The sequence below is a fragment of the Poromitra crassiceps genome (genome assembly GCF_964638095.1).
Source record: "Poromitra crassiceps genome assembly, chromosome: 21".
Classification (NCBI taxonomy): domain Eukaryota; kingdom Metazoa; phylum Chordata; class Actinopteri; order Beryciformes; family Melamphaidae; genus Poromitra; species Poromitra crassiceps.
The window spans coordinates 24,045,620-24,064,728 of record NC_139638.1 but is presented as its reverse complement, the minus strand read 5'-3'; the positions used below and the strand labels follow the sequence as shown (position 1 = coordinate 24,064,728).

The window sequence follows — 19,109 nt, the reverse complement described above, 5'->3', positions numbered from 1 at the left end:
ATCCGTTCAAAAACACCTGCAAGCACAACTAAGGATAACAGCTTTCATTTAGCATAGCCGCTAATGACATTGAACCTACTGTACTGGGGGAGTGAGGAGGGCAGACATACATGCACAGAAACAACAGCTGTCGATAGAGAGGCAAAGTGAACCGTCACTTCCTGCTTCAGCAACTGTACCAGAGATTTTCTTCCGCAATTTATTTTCCCATAGACATTTCGTAAAATGCTTCACAAAATAATTGTACTTGGTCAAACCAAACGGTTCAGCTATATTTAGAATCAGGAGAGACCATAGAACATTTCGCTTGGACCAAAACAAAAAACAACAACATTGAAAAGATTTCTTTCAACCCGCATTTTTTTACGTTTTGGTCCGAGTGAAATGCTATGCGATCTCTCCCGTTTCTCCTGTTCACCTTGGCTCTCTATGGCAACAGTGGCAGAGTGTAGCTAATCCCTTTGGGGGGTGTGCGTGCGTGGTGTCACTGGGTCTGTGAAGGGTCCTTCAATTACTATGAAAGCCCGTTGAGTAGACTAAAGAATGCACACCCACGATGGCAGTGCACACACTTATAGACGCACACCCACGATGGCAGTGCACACACTTATAGACGCACACCCACGATGGCAGTGCACACACTTATAGACGCACACCCACGATGGCAGTGCACACACTTATAGACGCACACCCACGATGGCAGTGCACACACTTATAGACGCACACCCACGATGGCAGTGCACACACTTATAGACGCACACCCACGATGGCAGTGCACACACTTATAGACGCACACCCACGATGGCAGTGCACACACTTATAGACGCACACCCACGATGGCAGTGCACACACTTATAGACGCACACCCACGATGGCAGTGCACACACTTAGAGACGCACACCCACGATGGCAGTGCACACACTTATAGACACACACCCACGATGGCAGTGCACACACTTAGAGACGCACACCCACGATGGCAGTGCACACACTTATAGACGCACACCCACGATGGCAGTGCACACACTTATAGACGCACACCCACGATGGCAGTGCACACACTTATAGACGCACACCCACGATGGCAGTGCACACACTTATAGACGCACACCCACGATGGCAGTGCACACACTTATAGACGCACACCCACGATGGCAGTGCACACACTTATAGACGCACACCCACAATGGCAGTGCACACACTTATAGACGCACACACCCACGATGGCAGTTCACACACTTATAGACACACACCCACGATGGCAGTGCACACACTTATAGACACACACCCACGATGGCAGTTCACACACTTATAGACGCACACCCACGATGGCAGTGCACACACTTATAGACACACACCCACGATGGCAGTGCACACACTTATAGACACACACCCACGATGGCAGTTCACACACTTATAGACGCACACCCACGATGGCAGTGCACACACTTATAGACACACACCCACGATGGCAGTGCACACACTTATAGACAGACACACACCCACGATGGCAGTGCACACACTTATAGACGCACACCCACGATGGCAGTGCACACACTTATAGACAGACACACACCCACGATGGCAGTGCACACACTTATAGACGCACACCCACGATGGCAGTGCACACACTTATAGACGCACACCCACGATGGCAGTGCACACACTTAGAGACGCACACCCACGATGGCAGTTCACACACTTATAGACACACACCCACGATGGCAGTGCACACACTTATAGACGCACACCCACGATGGCAGTGCACACACTTAGAGACGCACACCCACGATGGCAGTGCACACACTTATAGACAGACACACACCCACGATGGCAGTGCACACACTTATAGACACACACCCACGATGGCAGTGCACACACTTAGAGACGCACACCCACGATGGCAGTGCACACACTTATAGACACACACCCACGATGGCAGTTCACACACTTATAGACGCACACCCACGATGGCAGTTCACACACTTAGAGACACACACCCACGATGGCAGTGCACACACTTATAGACACACACCCACGATGGCAGTTCACACACTTATAGACACACACCCACGATGGCAGTTCACACACTTAGAGACACACACCCACGATGGCAGTGCACACACTTATAGACACACACCCACGATGGCAGTGCACACACTTATAGACACACACCCACGATGGCAGTTCACACACTTATAGACGCACACCCACGATGGCAGTTCACACACTTAGAGACACACACCCACGATGGCAGTGCACACACTTATAGACACACACCCACGATGGCAGTGCACACACTTATAGACGCACACCCACGATGGCAGTGCACACACTTAGAGACGCACACCCACGATGGCAGTGCACACACTTATAGACGCAGGCCAAACACTCACCCACAACAACAGACCCTGAGACAAACGCAGCAGTCAAAGTCAAGCAAACAGCGGCCACACAAACACAAGCTTATACACTCACAAAACAAGTCCAAATAAAAAATACAATGTGCGAGCAAACGGGTCAAATATTGTCCTCTTTCTCCCGGGCTCTTCGTTTTATTTTATTTTATTTCCCTCTGTCCATCTAACACAGAGCCACAGGGATTAAGTCTTTTTTGTAGGCCAGGGGCGGGGCCGGCGTTCCCCGCTGTCGTCGTAGTTTGCACCGGCATGACCACCGACTTGCCCCGGTGGCGAGTTGTGGAGCCGCAACTCAAGTCTCCTGCACACCGAACACCATCAACTCAAGCCTCCTGCACACCGAACACCATCAACTCAAGCCTCCTGCACACCGAACACCATCAACTCAAGCCTCGTGCACACTGAACACCATCAACTCAAGCCTCGTGCACACCGAACGCCATCAACTCAAGCCTCCTGCACACTGAACACCATCAACTCAAGCCTCATGCACACTGAACACCATCAACTCAAGCCTCATGCACACCGAACACCATCAACTCAAACCTCGTGCACACCAAACACCATCAACTCAAGCCTCCTGCACACCGAACACCATCAACTCAAGCCTCCTGCACACTGAACACCATCAACTCAAGCCTCGTGCACACCGAACACCATCAACTCAAGCCTCCTGCACACATTTCCGAGGTGTACATGCGATCGTTAGGAGTCGTGATCGCCAGGAAACGTTTCAAAACTCATAACCGTGGTGGGTTCATTTGTGAAGATTCTCTCGCTGAACAAAAACCTCCAAGTATCATAAACGTTGGTTAACCACTGAGCTTATTTCAGGCATCTAACCAAAAAAGCCCATTCAACAAAGCCCGTTGCCTTGCAGCCGAGCGAGCGATGCTAGCGGCGCTCTCTCAGTAGGTCGTAACCTTGACACAGTTCACGCTCATGCTATGCTAATGTCTTTTGCATGTGTGTGCCCAGTGTGCGGCTAATGGATGCCTACTGTGTCCTTTTACACAGAGAGAGAAGTTCAGCATCGCCAAAGGCACTCTGGTGCACTGTGCACTGTCTGGTGCACTGTCGTCATACATCTTGTTCTTTCTCCATCCTAGTGTATCAAGACACACATTAACATATTATACAGGATGGTGAACTGACCTATACGCACAGACCCCTCTGATGCCTGTATTCACACATCGTCTCTCTCTCTCTCCCTATCTCTCTCTCTGTGTCTCTCTCTCTCTCTCTGTCTCTCCCTATCTCTCTCTCCCTGTCTCTCTCTCTCTCTCTCTCTCTCTTTCCCTCTCTCTCTCTCTCCATATCTCTCTCTCTCTCCATCTATCTCTCTCTCTCTCCCTCTCTCTCTCTCCCTCTCTCCCTGTCTCTCTCTCTCTCTCTCTCTCTCTCTGTCTCTCTCTCTCTCTCCGCTTCTCTCTGTCTCTCTCCATCTCTCTCTCTCTCTCTCTCTCCCTCTCTCCATCTCTCTCTCTCTCTTTCTCTCTCCATCTCTCTCTCTCTTTCTTTCTCTCTCCCTCTCTCTGTCTCTCTCTCTCTCTCTCTCTCTCAGTCACGCACACCATATAGTTCACTATCACATATACTGTATATACAGTATCGCATGTCGGGCCGTGGGGGCAAAATCATGCCTCCAATTATAGTGACTATTTGACACAGCTTTGCTTATCAGCCATGCCTCCATTTCCATCAGCTCATGTATCTACTGTTGAGTGTCATTGAGCTGTGCTGTGCCATGGAGGAGCACTTTAAACCACAGCAGCAATATGCATGGCTCCTTTCTGCTGCCAGCTACGCTGACAGATCAACAAGAGCCTAGTAGGCTCCTTTCAGTCAGCTACTGTACAGCGTGTTCCTGTACCATACCCTGTGTACCAACCATACCCTGTGTACCATACCCTGTGTACCATACCCTGTGTACCATACCCTCTGTACCAACCATACCCTGTGTACCATACCCTGTGTACCATACCCTGTGTACCATACCCTCTGTACCAACCATACCCTGTGTACCATACCCTGTGTACCATACCCTGTGTACCATACCCTGTGTACCATACCCTCTGTACCAACCATACCCTGTGTACCATACCCTGTGTACCATACCCTGTGTACCATACCCTGTGTACCATACCCTCTGTACCAACCATACCCTGTGTACCATACCCTCTGTACCAACCATACCCTGTGTACCATACCCTCTGTACCAACCATACCCTGTGTACCATACCCTCTGTACCAACCATACCCTGTGTACCATACCCTGTGTACCATACCCTGTGTACCATACCCTCTGTACCAACCATACCCTGTGTACCATACCCTGTGTACCATACCCTGTGTACCATACCCTCTGTACCAACCATACCCTGTGTACCATACCCTGTGTACCATACCCTGTGTACCATACCCTCTGTACCAACCATACCCTGTGTACCATACCCTGTGTACCATACCCTGTGTACCATACCCTCTGTACCAACCATACCCTGTGTACCATACCCTGTGTACCATACCCTGTGTACCATACCCTCTGTACCAACCATACCCTGTGTACCATACCCTGTGTACCATACCCTGTGTACCATACCCTCTGTACCAACCATACCCTGTGTACCATACCCTGTGTACCATACCCTCTGTACCAACCATACCCTGTGTACCATACCCTGTGTACCATACCCTGTGTACCATACCCTCTGTACCAACCATACCCTGTGTACCATACCCTGTGTACCATACCCTGTGTACCATACCCTCTGTACCAACCATACCCTGTGTACCATACCCTGTGTACCATACCCTGTGTGTTAGGATGACGTCATCATTCCTACTTTGACGTCGTCACCCCGACTATGATGTCATCGATCACTCAAGTTCAGGCTTCCAAGGCCGAGGACCTGTACGCCCTCCTGGCAAGACGGCTAGATCATCTCGACCAGGGGGGCATTGCGCAGCCTTCTGCCCTTCCTGCCCCAGCTTCTGGGCGATCAGTCGCCCCAACGCCAGTTACCCGGCCGGTCGCTTCAGCTGACCCACCAGGCGGTCAGCTGGATATCTCCACTCATCCTGATACCTTCACTCATCCTGATGTCTCCACTCGTCCTATCACGTTCGGAGACTTCCATGTCATACTTAAGCACCTAGATCGAAGGCTAGATCGTCTCGATAGAAGGCTAGATCGTCTCGAAGGGCTAGGCCCCCAGGGTGTCACCCCGCAGCCTCTGCAAGACCTCGCACTTGAGTCAAGACGCCTGATTGCCCACCAGGAAAAAGCAATCCAGGCTCTGGCTTCCGCAGCCGCTGATCGGCACGCCCTCTTGATTGGCCGGCTAGATCGTCTCGAAGCCCCAGCTTCCGAGCGCACTGCCGTTCCGGAGGTTTCCAGACCTGCTACTCCCCCGCCCACAGCGGTCGTTGCTTCTAGCTCTGCCTCTCGGCCGCCTCCAGCTGCTAAGGGCATATTCTGGGGGGGAGTTCGCGTCATCCCAGAGCAGGGGCAGCCACATTCGAGTCCCAGCAGCCATCTGTACCGTGATCCGACCGGCAGGGTTCGCATCACACCAGAGGAGAGGCAGCGCCGTTTGGACACCCGGAGCTGCCTGTACTGTGGTCGAGCCGGGCATTACCTCTCCTCCTGCTCCCGGCGTCCAGTAAGTGGTCCCACCGCTCGCCGGCCCGTGGTACTCTCAGTGGATCAAGACTCTACGTGTCCAGCCGAAAGATCTGTACTGTTGGGTAGCGCTCCCTGCAGGACCCAGGAGTGGCAGTATGTCTCCAACCGTCTCAACGAGTTGGAGAGGACTGTCGACCGTCTCATTGGGAAGTTCAATCGCTGCCTGCAGATTGGCTCCGTCCCCCCGCAGGGGGCCTCCGAGTCTACTGGCCCTGAGGCACAACCTGAGGCACAACCTGTGGGCCTGCCCCTCGCCGAGTCTGAACCTGTACCTGAGGCACAACCTGTGGACCTTCCCCTCGCCGAGTCTGAGCCCGTACCCCAGCAGCAGCCAATTCCTGTCCTTGACCAACAACTCATGCTGGACCAACAACTCATGCTGGGAGGCTCCCGTAGTGTCGTCAGCCCTCGGTCAAGAGCAAGAAGAAATAAGAGGCGTTTGAAGGAGGAGACGGTGGGTGACCTCCCCAAACTACAGGTCGGGAGGGCAGGCCTCGCTGTGTCAGATCCCCCTGCGGCTCTGCCTTCGGAGACGGCGGCATTTGACCCTTTTGATGGTCGCCAGCCTCCCATGTTTGGATCGTGCCCCGGGGGATGGCCGGTCCCAGAGGATCCACCGGACCCGGTGGAAGTTCTATCCACGTATCGGTCCATCTATGGCTTCGATATCCTGTGTTAGGGAGGAGCACCTCCACTGTCCTGCACCCCCTTTGGGGCCTGACCACCTGCATCTAACCACCTGCTGAAGAGCACCTCACTTCCTTACACCCCCTTTGGGGCCTAACCACCTGCGTCTAACCACCTGCGGAAGGGCACCTCCACCAGAACCTACGGATTTTTTGTCTCCCAGATGCCATCCTTGATGGCCTCATTGGACGCCAGGTGACGTCCGTTGAGGGGAGGGTACTGTTAGGATGACGTCATCATTCCTACTTTGACGTCGTCACCCCGACTATGATGTCATCGATCACTGATGATGTCATGGTTCATAAGTGTCTTTCTTGCCTTTCGCTAGTGATGTCATAGCACAGGTGATGTCATGTCTCTGATGATGTCACAAACGGTATGATGTCATAGCACAGGTGGTGTCATGCTCGGATCTATAAAGGCCTGTTCCGGCAGGCTCTGGCCAGTGATTCATAATCTAAACTAGGATCATACCAATCGCAAGCAACGCCTGCAACCTGCAACCAACTGTTCCCAAACCCCGAACAGTGCAGCTCCCAGCTTTCAAGCTACCAAGTTCCACAGCACCCCGGCTTCTCCAGACCTACCAAGTTTCCCGTGGTCATCAACTACCCGCGATTAGATCCACACTTCTCACTCCGATCCTGACACTGTGTACCATACCCTCTGTACCAACCATACCCTGTGTACCATACCCTGTGTACCATACCCTCTGTACCAACCATACCCTGTGTACCATACCCTGTGTACCATACCCTGTGTACCATACCCTCTGTACCAACCATACCCTGTGTACCATACCCTGTGTACCATACCCTCTGTACCAACCATACCCTGTGTACCATACCCTCTGTACCATACCCTGTGTACCATACCCTGTGTACCATACCCTGTGTACCATACCCTGTGTACCATACCCTGTGTACCATACCCTGTGTACCATACCCTGTGTACAAAGTACCATAATATGTCTCCTCAGTGTTATGTGTGTGTGTGTGTGTGTGTGTGTGTGTGTGTGTGTATATATATATATATATATATATATATATATATATATATATATATATATATATATATATATGTGTGTGTGTGTGTGTGTGTGTGTGTGTGTGTGTGTGTGTGTATATATATATATATATATATATATATATATATATATATATATATATATATATATATATGTGTGTGTGTGTGTGTGTGTGTGTGTGTGTGTGTGTGTTTTGCCATATTGTAGGGGTCGACAACCTTATCGATATGAATTGCCATTTTCACAAATGTGCTTGTTAATCAGTGTGCCCGAGGTTCTTTTAGCCGGAGGACCTGCCATTGTCTTTCGTGTGGACATTTTGAGGAGGAGCGTGGGTCATGACCGTAAATAACCTAAATAACAATTACAGGCAGTGAAACTGCAAAGGGCTGTGAAAGAGGTCATTTGGCAGAGCAGTACAATATTACCACAAATCTCAATTGCTCACTTATTGCTACTATGCGCTGCCGTGCCACTGGTTAACCGTGCCCTGGGTTGCGAGCCCTGCCTTTTAGTATGCGAGTCTGTTCGTGATTTATTGCATCATCACTCAGCAGCATGCAATTGATTTAGATTGACCTCTCTTGTGACTTTTCTTTCTTTCTTTCTTTTTTTTTTTGCTTCAAACGTCCACTTAGGACTCAAGTATGAACTGATTACATTTTGGTGGTCAAAGGTCAAGGTCACTGTGAGTCAAGGTCACTGTGACCTCACTTGCTCACTTGTAGGCGGAGGCATATATCCGCCGTGCGGTCGTTCTAGTTTTTGTTCAAGTCCTACATGTGCAGCTGTCAGCTGCTTCTCTTTTCACATGCCAGCGAGGGGTTTCACCGGCAGGCGTGTGGGAGGTTTACGATACACACACGCACACGCACACACACACACAGACACAGACACACACACACACACACACACACAGACACAGACACAGACACACACACACACACACACACACACACAGACACAGACACAGACACAGACACAGACACACACACACACACACACACACACACACACACACACACATCTCGAGGTGCTCTCACCTTTGCTGCGTCTGCGACCCCGGTGCTGGTCTGTGTAGAACTTCATGGGGCTGTCTTCAGGCTCTGACCCTGAGTCTCCTTGACGACCAAACACATCCGTTGCTGGCAGAAGGGAGACGGGAAGAAGAGGGCAGAGGAAAGAGTACGTCAGGTTACAGTGACGCTGAAGAATCAAGATGGCAGACTGCGTTAAAGCAATTCCCCACTTCGCCCTAACATGGGGGTTAGGCTAATTGACTTGACCACCATGAACACCAGAATATAATCTATTTACCAAAAAGCAGATGCAGCTGGCAGAGTTTGTAGCGTTTTGATTTGACTTCCCATTCATTAGAAGCAGGAAGGCCATGAAAAGAGCCTGAAAACAGACATTTACTGAAACAGCTTTGTGAACAAATTCAAGAACAGATCCCACTTTTAACATCAAGCAGCCCTGGGTCATTTTTCATTCAAATGAATGTGAAGTCAAAAGCTGAATGCTACAAACTTGTCCAGCTGTGCGCGAGTGGGGTAAAAAAAATATATATATATATATCTCAATGGGCTGACTCACCAAAGGGCGGTGCTGTGGCTCTACACTACAGGATTGGGGATTCTAGAGCAGGTACATAGACGTCTGTTCAGATGTGCGTTTACTGCGGGGGTTAAATCTCCTGATCCTGTCTGCCTTACAGGATTGGGGATTCTAGAGCAGGTACATAGACGTCTGTTCAGATGTGCGTTTACTGCGGGGGATAAATCTCCCGATCCTGTCTGCCTTACATGATTGGGGATTCTAGAGCAGGTACATAGACGTCTGTTCAGATGTGCGTTTACTGCGGGGGTTAAATCCCCCGATCCTGTCTGCCTGGCCTGGGTAGCTAGCAGCTAAATGCTAACTATGCTGAACGCGGAGAACAGGAGGATTCACCCCACCCTGACCACACCCACAGCCAGCTACCCCAGCATCATTGACGAGACATTGACTGTATCTATTAGTTCATAGTCCCCCCCCCACCCCCCCACCCCCCGGTGGTCATGTGCTGAATAACCCCAATGTTCAAGCTAAGTGGAATATTGCTTTAAACTGTAAGTAATGAGTCCTTAGAAACTATAAATAGGCTAGAATGGAGGGTAGAGAAAGCTCTTGACATTTAGTTGGGAAGAAAGGGCGAGGCCTGTGTGAAAGTAAATCAAGGAAAGCTCTTCGGGGCAGCGGCGGCCATTGTGATCACAGTGCAGAAGGGCAAAGAGGTAACATGATATTTTGACAGGCAAGAACGAAAGATATGAATCGTCTATTTCTGCAGCAAAGTGAACCTGAGCAGGACGACTCACATTTTAGGAAAGGAGAAGAAACTGAAGGCCTGTCTGAAAATAATAATAAATAAAAGACATCTGCAGCCATGTCAACATCAATTCAATGCCAGTCAGTCCGAATTCAATAAACGTCAGTCCCATTCAATCACATGTTAATAATCGCCTTGGGTTTTTCCACCACTTTATTTACTGTATGGACAAGGCAAGCATCTGCATTGTATACTGGCTGATATCGGCATATACATTGTTGATAATTCCCCATTTATGTTGTACCATCTGAAAATGCAATTAATTTACTGTAATTTCTTTGATAATGAGAAAAATCCTAAACAGACCACCTTGATATATAATTGGATAAGTTCTGTATGGGGCTGTGTCCCATCCAGATTGCTAAGAAATTGAGCAGTTTTTTCCTTCGATTTTGACACCATTCTGTGAACAAATCCAAAAGTATTATCAGGATTTTTATCAAAATCTAATGGGACCCCCCAAATCCTACTGTTCAAACAATCCCAGTGAGTTGTCCAAGAGGCCTCTAGAAATCCTACAACATTGTGTTCCAAACCACAATTATATTCCAATTAGATATTTCTGTTGGAATCCTAAAACACATGTGGTCCATGTAATAACGTTCAACCCCAAAGCTGCATCTTCATCAGCTCGCATGTTACCAGTAACCATGGTAACCTTTATACTGTAGTGTAGTGCCAAATCATCGCACAACAGACACATACTTTCATAAGGATGGAAACAGGCGGGCAGCCCAGAAGTGTCCAGCATTCTGGTTTCATTCACGAGCTATTGTTCCCTGGGTCCAGCCCTTCGAATCAGCCCACTCCACGGAGTTGAGTTTGGCTGCTCTTGGTCTGGTATTGTCATCTGCAAATGCCTTTTCTCCGCTTGACACGCAAGTGTCGAGAGAAAAGCTTAAATGCCTGTTATTACTACTCCAAGGGTTAGGGGGCGCTGTGTACTGCAGGCACAGTGTCTGGGATGAACCTTAGGTCAGAGGTGATAAAAAGCTTGCTTAGCCTATTGTATCTGATCATGTGCCAGCTCAAGGAAGCAGAGTGAACAGGGCAGTGATCCGGATCCATTGTATAGACTTTTGTTTGTGTAAATAAACTTTGTTACAACTTACTCTTTAGTAAATTGACTTATTTAAGGGTTAAACGAAACTCCTCACCACACAAGCCGAGTCAGCCAATGAGCGCCGAGGGGGACGAACGATTGGCCAATCAACGTCAATGAACGGCCCAACGGGCGGGACTAAGCCATTGTCAAGCACGGTTGTCAAGACTGCCCCGAGGAGTAAACAACAATGGCCGCAGCCGTTGCCTGTTGTCAAAGCTATTTTAAAGGAACGCGCCAACATTTTGGGAGATTCGCCTGTTTGCCATGTTCACGATAGTAAGACGAGAAAATGGTTACCCTTCTCTTCTCTGTGCGTGCAATAGAACGGTAACGACGCATCCTCCTGCTAGTTAGCTTAGCACTACAATGGTAGTCAACAGTACAGCATCATACCCCCGTTCAGTGACAGAAAGTACACATTCCAACAGCACCAAAACGCTCTTGTGTACATGTCGTGACTTGTACTCACTACGCTACGAAATAATAATCCTAAATTACAAGACTGTCATTTTCGAAGCAAATACATCGTTGGAACTAATGTGGCGTAACTAACGTAACGTTACTTCCGCGTTGACTGAGGCACAGGTGCTGTGTGCAGTCATCAGTAGTTTTCCTCTCAGAGACCAAATGTAGAACAGCATGGAACATATTGAGGGGTTTTCTTGTGCGAGCGTTTCTTTCGAGCCTCATTCAAACTGACGCGCTCTCAGCTGGAGCTTTTTAGATCAAAACGGAAGAGTTCACCTCAAACCTTTCTCTCCAGGACTACAAACACCATTGATCGCCCCCTATAGGATGACAGCCCCCCGAGGAAATGATATAAGAAAAGCATAAATAATTAGTGGAAAATGCCTGCTGGTCTTTTTTTAGTGGAAGGAGCTTCAAGACAGGCATTCGATGTATTAGATCAGTAACGCAAAAGGTAAGTTGAACACAAAACTAAACTAAACTAAACAAAATAGAATGATCATAGGGGACATAAGCTGATGGAGCTCCATAGATGTATCAATCTGTCAATCAGGAAGTGTGCATGGTGTTTTATGATGCATTTGAACATGACAGGCGGCCTACTAAGCAGGTTGAAACGTTGCAAAGTGTTGCAAAAACGATGCAAAATGTATAAATTCTAAAATGTTATACTGTAACTATATATTTAGATATATTTTATCTATCACTTGTCTCTCTGCTCTCTCTCTCTCTCTCTCTTGCTCAGTCTCTGTGTCAGTCTCCATCCACTGCCTGCCTCTTTGGGCATGTTCTAACATGCTGCATAAATTCATAACCAATTTTACAGCACATTGCCTCTGCTTCACTCTCCAAATACATCCACACTCCCAACCTGTTTAAGTGCAGCAGACCAAAAGAATGACTCCCAACTTTCAGCGCGCACCCTTCTGCGTTTTTTTTTGTGTCCGTGTGCTGATACAACTTTTAACCATAAGTCAAATCTTTATGGGCCAGACAAATCGTCTGGTGAATTATGACTTACAATATTCATGAAGTCAATAAAAGAGGGTATTTCACTCTGCTGCTCGGAGTTTGCCAAGAAATAATGGCTGTGTCGTGGAGGAGAGGGAGAGAGAGAGAGAGGGAGAGAGAGAGGGGATAGAGAGGGAGAGGGAGAGAGAGAGAGAGGGGATAGAGAGGGAGAGGGAGAGAGAGAGAGAGAGAGAGAGAGAGGGGGAGAGAGAGAGAGAGAGAGAGAGAGGGAGAGAGAGAGAGAGGGAGAGAGAGAGAGAGAGAGAGAGAGAGAGAGAGAGAGGGAGAGAGAGAGAGAGAGGGAGAGAGAGAGGGAGAGAGAGAGAGAGAGAGAGGGAGAGGGAGAGAGAGAGAGAGAGAGAGAGAGAGGGAGAGAGAGAGAGAGAGAGAGAGAGGGAGAGAGAGAGAGAGAGAAAGAGAGAGAGAGAGAGAGGGAGAGAGAGAGAGAGAGAAAGAGAGAGAGAGAGAGAGAGAGAGAGAGAGAGAGAGAGAGAATACTTCTCTATCATGGGCAATAAAGGGACTCTATTCTTTTTGAAAGTAAGATGGTAGCTTCAGACCAAAGAGGGACTTGGGGGAAAACAAGCAATTGAGGTGGATGAGAGGGCTGTTCAGGAACAGGCTGACGGAGCTTATCTCCTTTCTTCTGCTGTCTTCTTGACAGAGTGCTTACGCTGTATCCTGCCTATATTGTGGTTAGCCGGCCATCACTACAATGGTCTTGATGGAAATGGGGCATTAGGTGCCCAAGGACCCAATTCAAAGCTAAACACTTTACCCAGGCTGAAAGTCTAACTTTGTGCCACGTTGCAAATACAAAAAACCTTTGGGAGGCAAAACAGAGGGCAGGGTTTCTTATCTCCCCGCCCCCCACACCTTCTTGTGTCTTGTCTTTTTACTTCCTGTATCTACCAGTGGCCATTGGGAGAACTGGGAATTGCTCTGTATCGGTCGGTACCAGTGGGCTAGCTAGCTCGGGGGTTTTACAGAGGAAGCTGCAGAAGTGATCCGGACAACTGTAGTTCCTCGAATGGCCACTTGAGGCTGGTACCTGGAACAGAGTCGTTTACGTTCAATTTCCCATTTCCCATTTGGCCGACGCTTTTATCCAAATCGATGTGCACATGAGATCTTAATACAACACAATCAAGCGTCTAGTCCAGAGAGAACAACAAGAGGAAGTACCATAAAGCTCAGTTCTGGTCCAACAGGATTTAGAGGAGATGCTGCGAGGCAGCGTGTACTGTAGTACAGTGCATGGATGCATTCCCATGCATAGTTATTAGGGTTGTCAAGACTCAAAAGTAGGTGTGTCATGTGGAAAAGGGTGTCATTAGGGTTGTCAAAAGTATCGATAGTATCGATAAAAGTCAATACTAAAAATGTTAAACAAGTACAACACTAATTTGCAACAGGTATTGATAGTATTGATAAGTATCAATACAAAAAATTTGAAACGGATACAATACTCATTTGCAACTGTATCAATATCAGATTCAGCAGTGCTTTCTCTTGAATGAAAAATCAAACATACCACTGATTTCTCCCTCCCTGTCATTGGTGGGTATCTGTTGCTTCGACAAATTCAAAGTATTCTGATAGGCTGATGACTAGAGCAGGTGTAATCTGCTGTGTTCTGATAGATGACTAGAGCAGGTATAATCTGCTGTGTAAGGTCAAAGTTTTTAATGAGTTTTATCAGGTCTAGATTATGGAGAAGCATGGATCTGTCTGTCCATCTGTCTTTGTTTATTTTGTATGCCTCTTGATGTGTTGTTGTCATCCCGCCGCGTGGTATCGAAAATGGTACTGTATAAAGTATCGATATTTTCCTGGGTATCGGTATCGAGGTAGAAATTCTAGTATTGTGACATCCCTAATTCCCATGCATATTTATTTTGCTTGCTGTCAATAAGTGACAGATGTCTTCTCAGATATCCCTTTGTAGCCCTAAAAATAAGATATTGATTTTCTATCCGTCCTTTTTCCCCTCTCCACCCTGGGAGATTAAGAAATCTAATCACTGTGATCTTGGGGGATTAAACCAAGCTAAAACATACATCAAGGCACAAGGAAGTTAGATGGGCATTACTAGCAGGAAGTCATCTCGTTAAGGTGTGACTTAAGTTAAATAGTAAGATAGAGGACCACATTACCACTATAACAATGGCAAACGAGGACCTCGTTATCTTATTTGAAGCCCCTATAGAATATTTACCCTCAATATATCATTATGTATACAATTTTTGATACAGGTAGAATAATGACTATAAATTGGTTAATTCTATTGTGTTGCTTATTTTGTCACGATGTACGATTTGGCACAAAATGTGCAGGATTGACGGAATGGCACAAAGATATAGCCTCAAAAGAGAAACAGGACTCTGTGCTTATTGGAAACACATACACGGCTAAGTACAGATTATGTTCTGTCCCACATCACCTGGCTACAGGTGTGCAGCATCAACTGCTGCTGTGTTTTTGAGTTACTTCAGTCCTGGAACAATCAGGATAGCCACATCATTAACCCAATGTGTTGTCAATAGATATCGATCCACTCTGTTTTACAACTACACTTTGGTAGCTTAGCATGCCTTTCAGTATCACAGTAATGCATGTGTATCAACATATATTGTTAGCTTTACCCAGAGCCGTGTAAGTAGAGTTGCGACATCTCCATTCACGCCAATGGACCGTTTTTTTTTACTCTCAAGAGTCCCAGGAAGTAAGGTCCTGGATTAAGCAGCACTGTCGAGTTGCAGCAAAATGGACAGTTTGTGTTGTACTGTGAAAGTTTTTTTTTTTCTTGAATCAAATTGTACATTATCAGCTTTATTTTAGCATGCAAAAGTAGCGCGAGTCCCATTCCTGGCTGTTCACTGGCTAATGAGTCACGCATTTTGGTCCTCCGCTGACGGCACTCTCTCTCTAGAGGACACTAGCTTTACCTACTAACGCCAAAGGCACTAGTACACTGTCATCTCAACTCACGCACGGACACGCACAGACACACACACACACACACACACACACACACACACACACACACACACACACACACACACAGGGGGCATGTTCGGATTTGATTAGCAAATGGAGCTCCAGAGGCTTGGAGGCGACAGGCGAAATACCACTAGCGACCGACAGATCAAACAAGGGGGATAAGCAGAAGAAAGGAACGGCTGAAGAGAAGTGGAAAATATTCCATCACATGTTGGGAATTCAATTTAACTGTGGCGTGTAGAGCCAGCGTGTAGCGCAAGGATGAAGCGACCGTGACATATTGGAAACATCCTTTGGTATCATTTGCTACATGTGTACACAGTCGTTACAGATGAAACGCTTTCGTAGTTACAATGTTGTTGTCAAGATTGCAATCTCTGACTAACCACCTAAACATTTGAGGTTTTACATCTAGCAGTTATATGTAATCCGGAAGCACAAATAAAGTCAAATGAGTCACTTTGGCTCAGCTTATAGTTGGCGACCAAAATACAGGGAGGACATCGTAGCGAGCAGGCGTGGTTTGCAATGGCATGAAGTAAATACATACATTTGGGTTGCTAATGGAGATAACTAAAATAGCAATGTTTTACACAAGTCATGCTATAGAGAGCCGCAGGAATGAGTCCGGAAATCATCGATGCTAACACTCCTGGTTCTTCACTGTTTTCGTCTCTGGGATTTTTGAATGGGTTTTTGACGCGATGCTTCTAATAAGGTCTCTGGGCAACGCAAGCTTAATCAAACGCGAACCAGTGTTCAGTAGGATAATCTTCACACATGAGGACCACTTTCATGAGTTTTTAAGCTTTTACGTGCCGTTAAAAGGGCGGCTAGCTAGCAAACGGCTAAATGAGACTATACACGAGTCGACGGGGATATTATACGTCAATAACGTCATCACTTCAAAGGACGAACATGGAAATTCTTTCACTCACCTGGTTCAGCCCGGGGTAATCAGTGCACAGCAGCGCACACATCAACAACACTCCAGGTTGAGTGGTGACGTGACGGGGAAGCCTACAGTATGCGACACTGTGTGTAGTTCTGGATTAGCTTAGCACGAGCTTTTTACTTCTAGGGCTTCAAAACTCATGAAAGTGGTCCTCATGTGTGAAGATTATCCGGCTGAACACTGGTTCGCGTTTGATTAAGCTTGCGTTGCCCAGAGACCTTATTTGAAGCATCGCAGCAAAAACCCATTCAAAATCCCATAGGCAGAAACAGTGAAGAACCAGGAAGTCCGGGACTTCCGCGTTCCGACTACAAAAATACGTCATCCCTGCGGCTCTCTATTAAGTCTCATTTTTTTAGGTAGGACAGAACAAGGAGCGTGAAGGACGTCATGACCACAGAGGTCAAGGCGATGGTTCTGTAGTCTTTTAGTGCCACGGGCCATGTCTTTTTGGGGATGGGGATAATAATAGTTGAGGACTTGAAGCAGGCTGAAACGTAGCACGTCTCCCAACGAGATGTTGAAGATGTGGGTGAACACTGCGGCCAGCTGATCAGCAGCACAGTGCTTTAGGGGCAGAGGGTGAGAGAGAGAGAGTCAGGTTCCGGCTGGCTTTGGTGATTTAGAGAGCCTGTTCACATCTCTCTCCTGAATGCAGAGAGGTGTTGGGGGGAGTGAAGTGAAGGGGAGAGGCACGTGGACTGGAGCAGGGTTTTTTGGAGGGGAGCGGGGGTGGAGGTTGGCAGCCTTGTTCAGCATATAAGAGGTGTCGCAGGGGATGGAGTCAGGGCTGTTGTCTGTTGAAGCGGCAGTAGAACTCCTTCAAGCGTCTGGCTAGATGAGGGTCATCGATGGAGTGTTTGGAAGACGGTTTGTAGCCCATGAATAAACACCGGCGATTCAGCATGTCGCTGATTGCTGATATTTCCATCAAATTGCTCAACCCTCGGATCATGCCCACATTGCAATTTTTCGTAATACACATGCAGGCAGGCCTCCACACATGCCCAGACTTACAGCAGCCAATCAACTGGAGTACCATCTATACCAGGGATACTCAACTTGCTTTGCCCGGGGGCCACTTTCGTGAAATGATAGAAGGCCAGGGGCCAGTTAATAAACAAACAATATACATTTTTCTGTCGCGGATTGTAGGTTTTTGGGGTGTCAGCCGGAGTTTAGTCTGACAATGTTGTGCGCACCGGATAGTTAGTTAGGTTAAGTACATACATAAGTGCCTGGGTAGCGAGCAGACGGCGGTATTTGACAATTTAGCAGCTAAATCATAGATTATTGAAAAAGATATTCCATATTCCAGACTGAAATGCTATCACAGAAGTGGACTATTGGCCAGAATGACATGAACATTTGGACACTTATTCAGCGGGTATCTTGCATGTTGTGTTCAGGTGCACTGTAATTTTTTTTTTTTTTGCAATTCCATCGCGGGCCGCATGTGGCCCGCGGGCCGCAAGTTGAGTATCACTGATCTACACCCTCTCTCTCTATCCCCTTCCTCTGTGTCTTGCTCTGGCTTCTCGTCTGTCCATCTCCCTCTGTCTGTCTTGATCTCCCCACTCTCCCTGAAGGGCACCACTACCATTGTTCAAAACCAAGTCTCCATAAAAGCAACAACTCCCCGGAACACTGAGGTTAAGCTCCCGCACGTCAGCACTAAAAAAAAAATTCATTACTCGCGCCTGCTATCTCTCTTTCTCAGTCCTCCTGACGTCCTGTTGGTGAATTCCTTAACACCTCTCGCTCTCTTTCACTCTCTCTCTCTCTCTCACACACACACACGCGCGCAAACACACCTTTCATATCTCCTTTCACGCCATCTGCTTTCTCACCAAAAACACTGCCTGCAAATAACACAAGAAAAAAGAATTGACAACTGATTCATTTCCCCCTCCGAAAGAAGTGCGCTCCAATCCGCAATTAAAAATAAAATGAGTTAAGCGTTCTAATTACGGCTCACCTTTAATCAACACCTTGGAATCTCACAGCATCCAGATTTATTCTCACCGACATGAATTATTCATCTGCTCATCACAGAGTCTCAGGAGAACTGGATTGAGTTCTTTAAGCGTGATAAAGGCAAAGACACCTGCTGTCACCTTTAAGATTTCCCCGCCGCAAGGTTAGACAATTGTGTTATTGTGTGCAAAAAAAACACACACATGCTCACAGACTGTAAAATCAAGTATCACCTCATAGACTTTGCTGTGGAATCAATATGCCGGGCAGAAATGACAGATGCAGCCAAATAAAGGTGGCAGCACGGTTGCACAGTGTGCGTGCTACACTGTGCAATATATCAGCAAGTTGGGGAAACGGTTGGATAGTTTTCCGTGCCGTTTGTTGAGTTTCTGCG

The 19,109-nt window shown here is 47.6% G+C and overlaps 1 protein-coding gene across 1 annotated transcript in view; it reads right to left on the bottom strand.

Moving 5' to 3' along the window:
- The window catches only part of astn2 (astrotactin 2), a gene marked incomplete at both ends in the record, with an annotated part of 632,381 nt that overhangs the window by 380,386 nt on the left and 232,886 nt on the right, over positions 1-19,109 (bottom strand). The window contains one exon of the mRNA XM_083657387.1: positions 8,866-8,967. Within this exon, the coding sequence (XP_083513513.1) occupies positions 8,866-8,967 (102 nt within the window). The remainder of the gene's footprint in view (positions 1-8,865; positions 8,968-19,109) is intronic.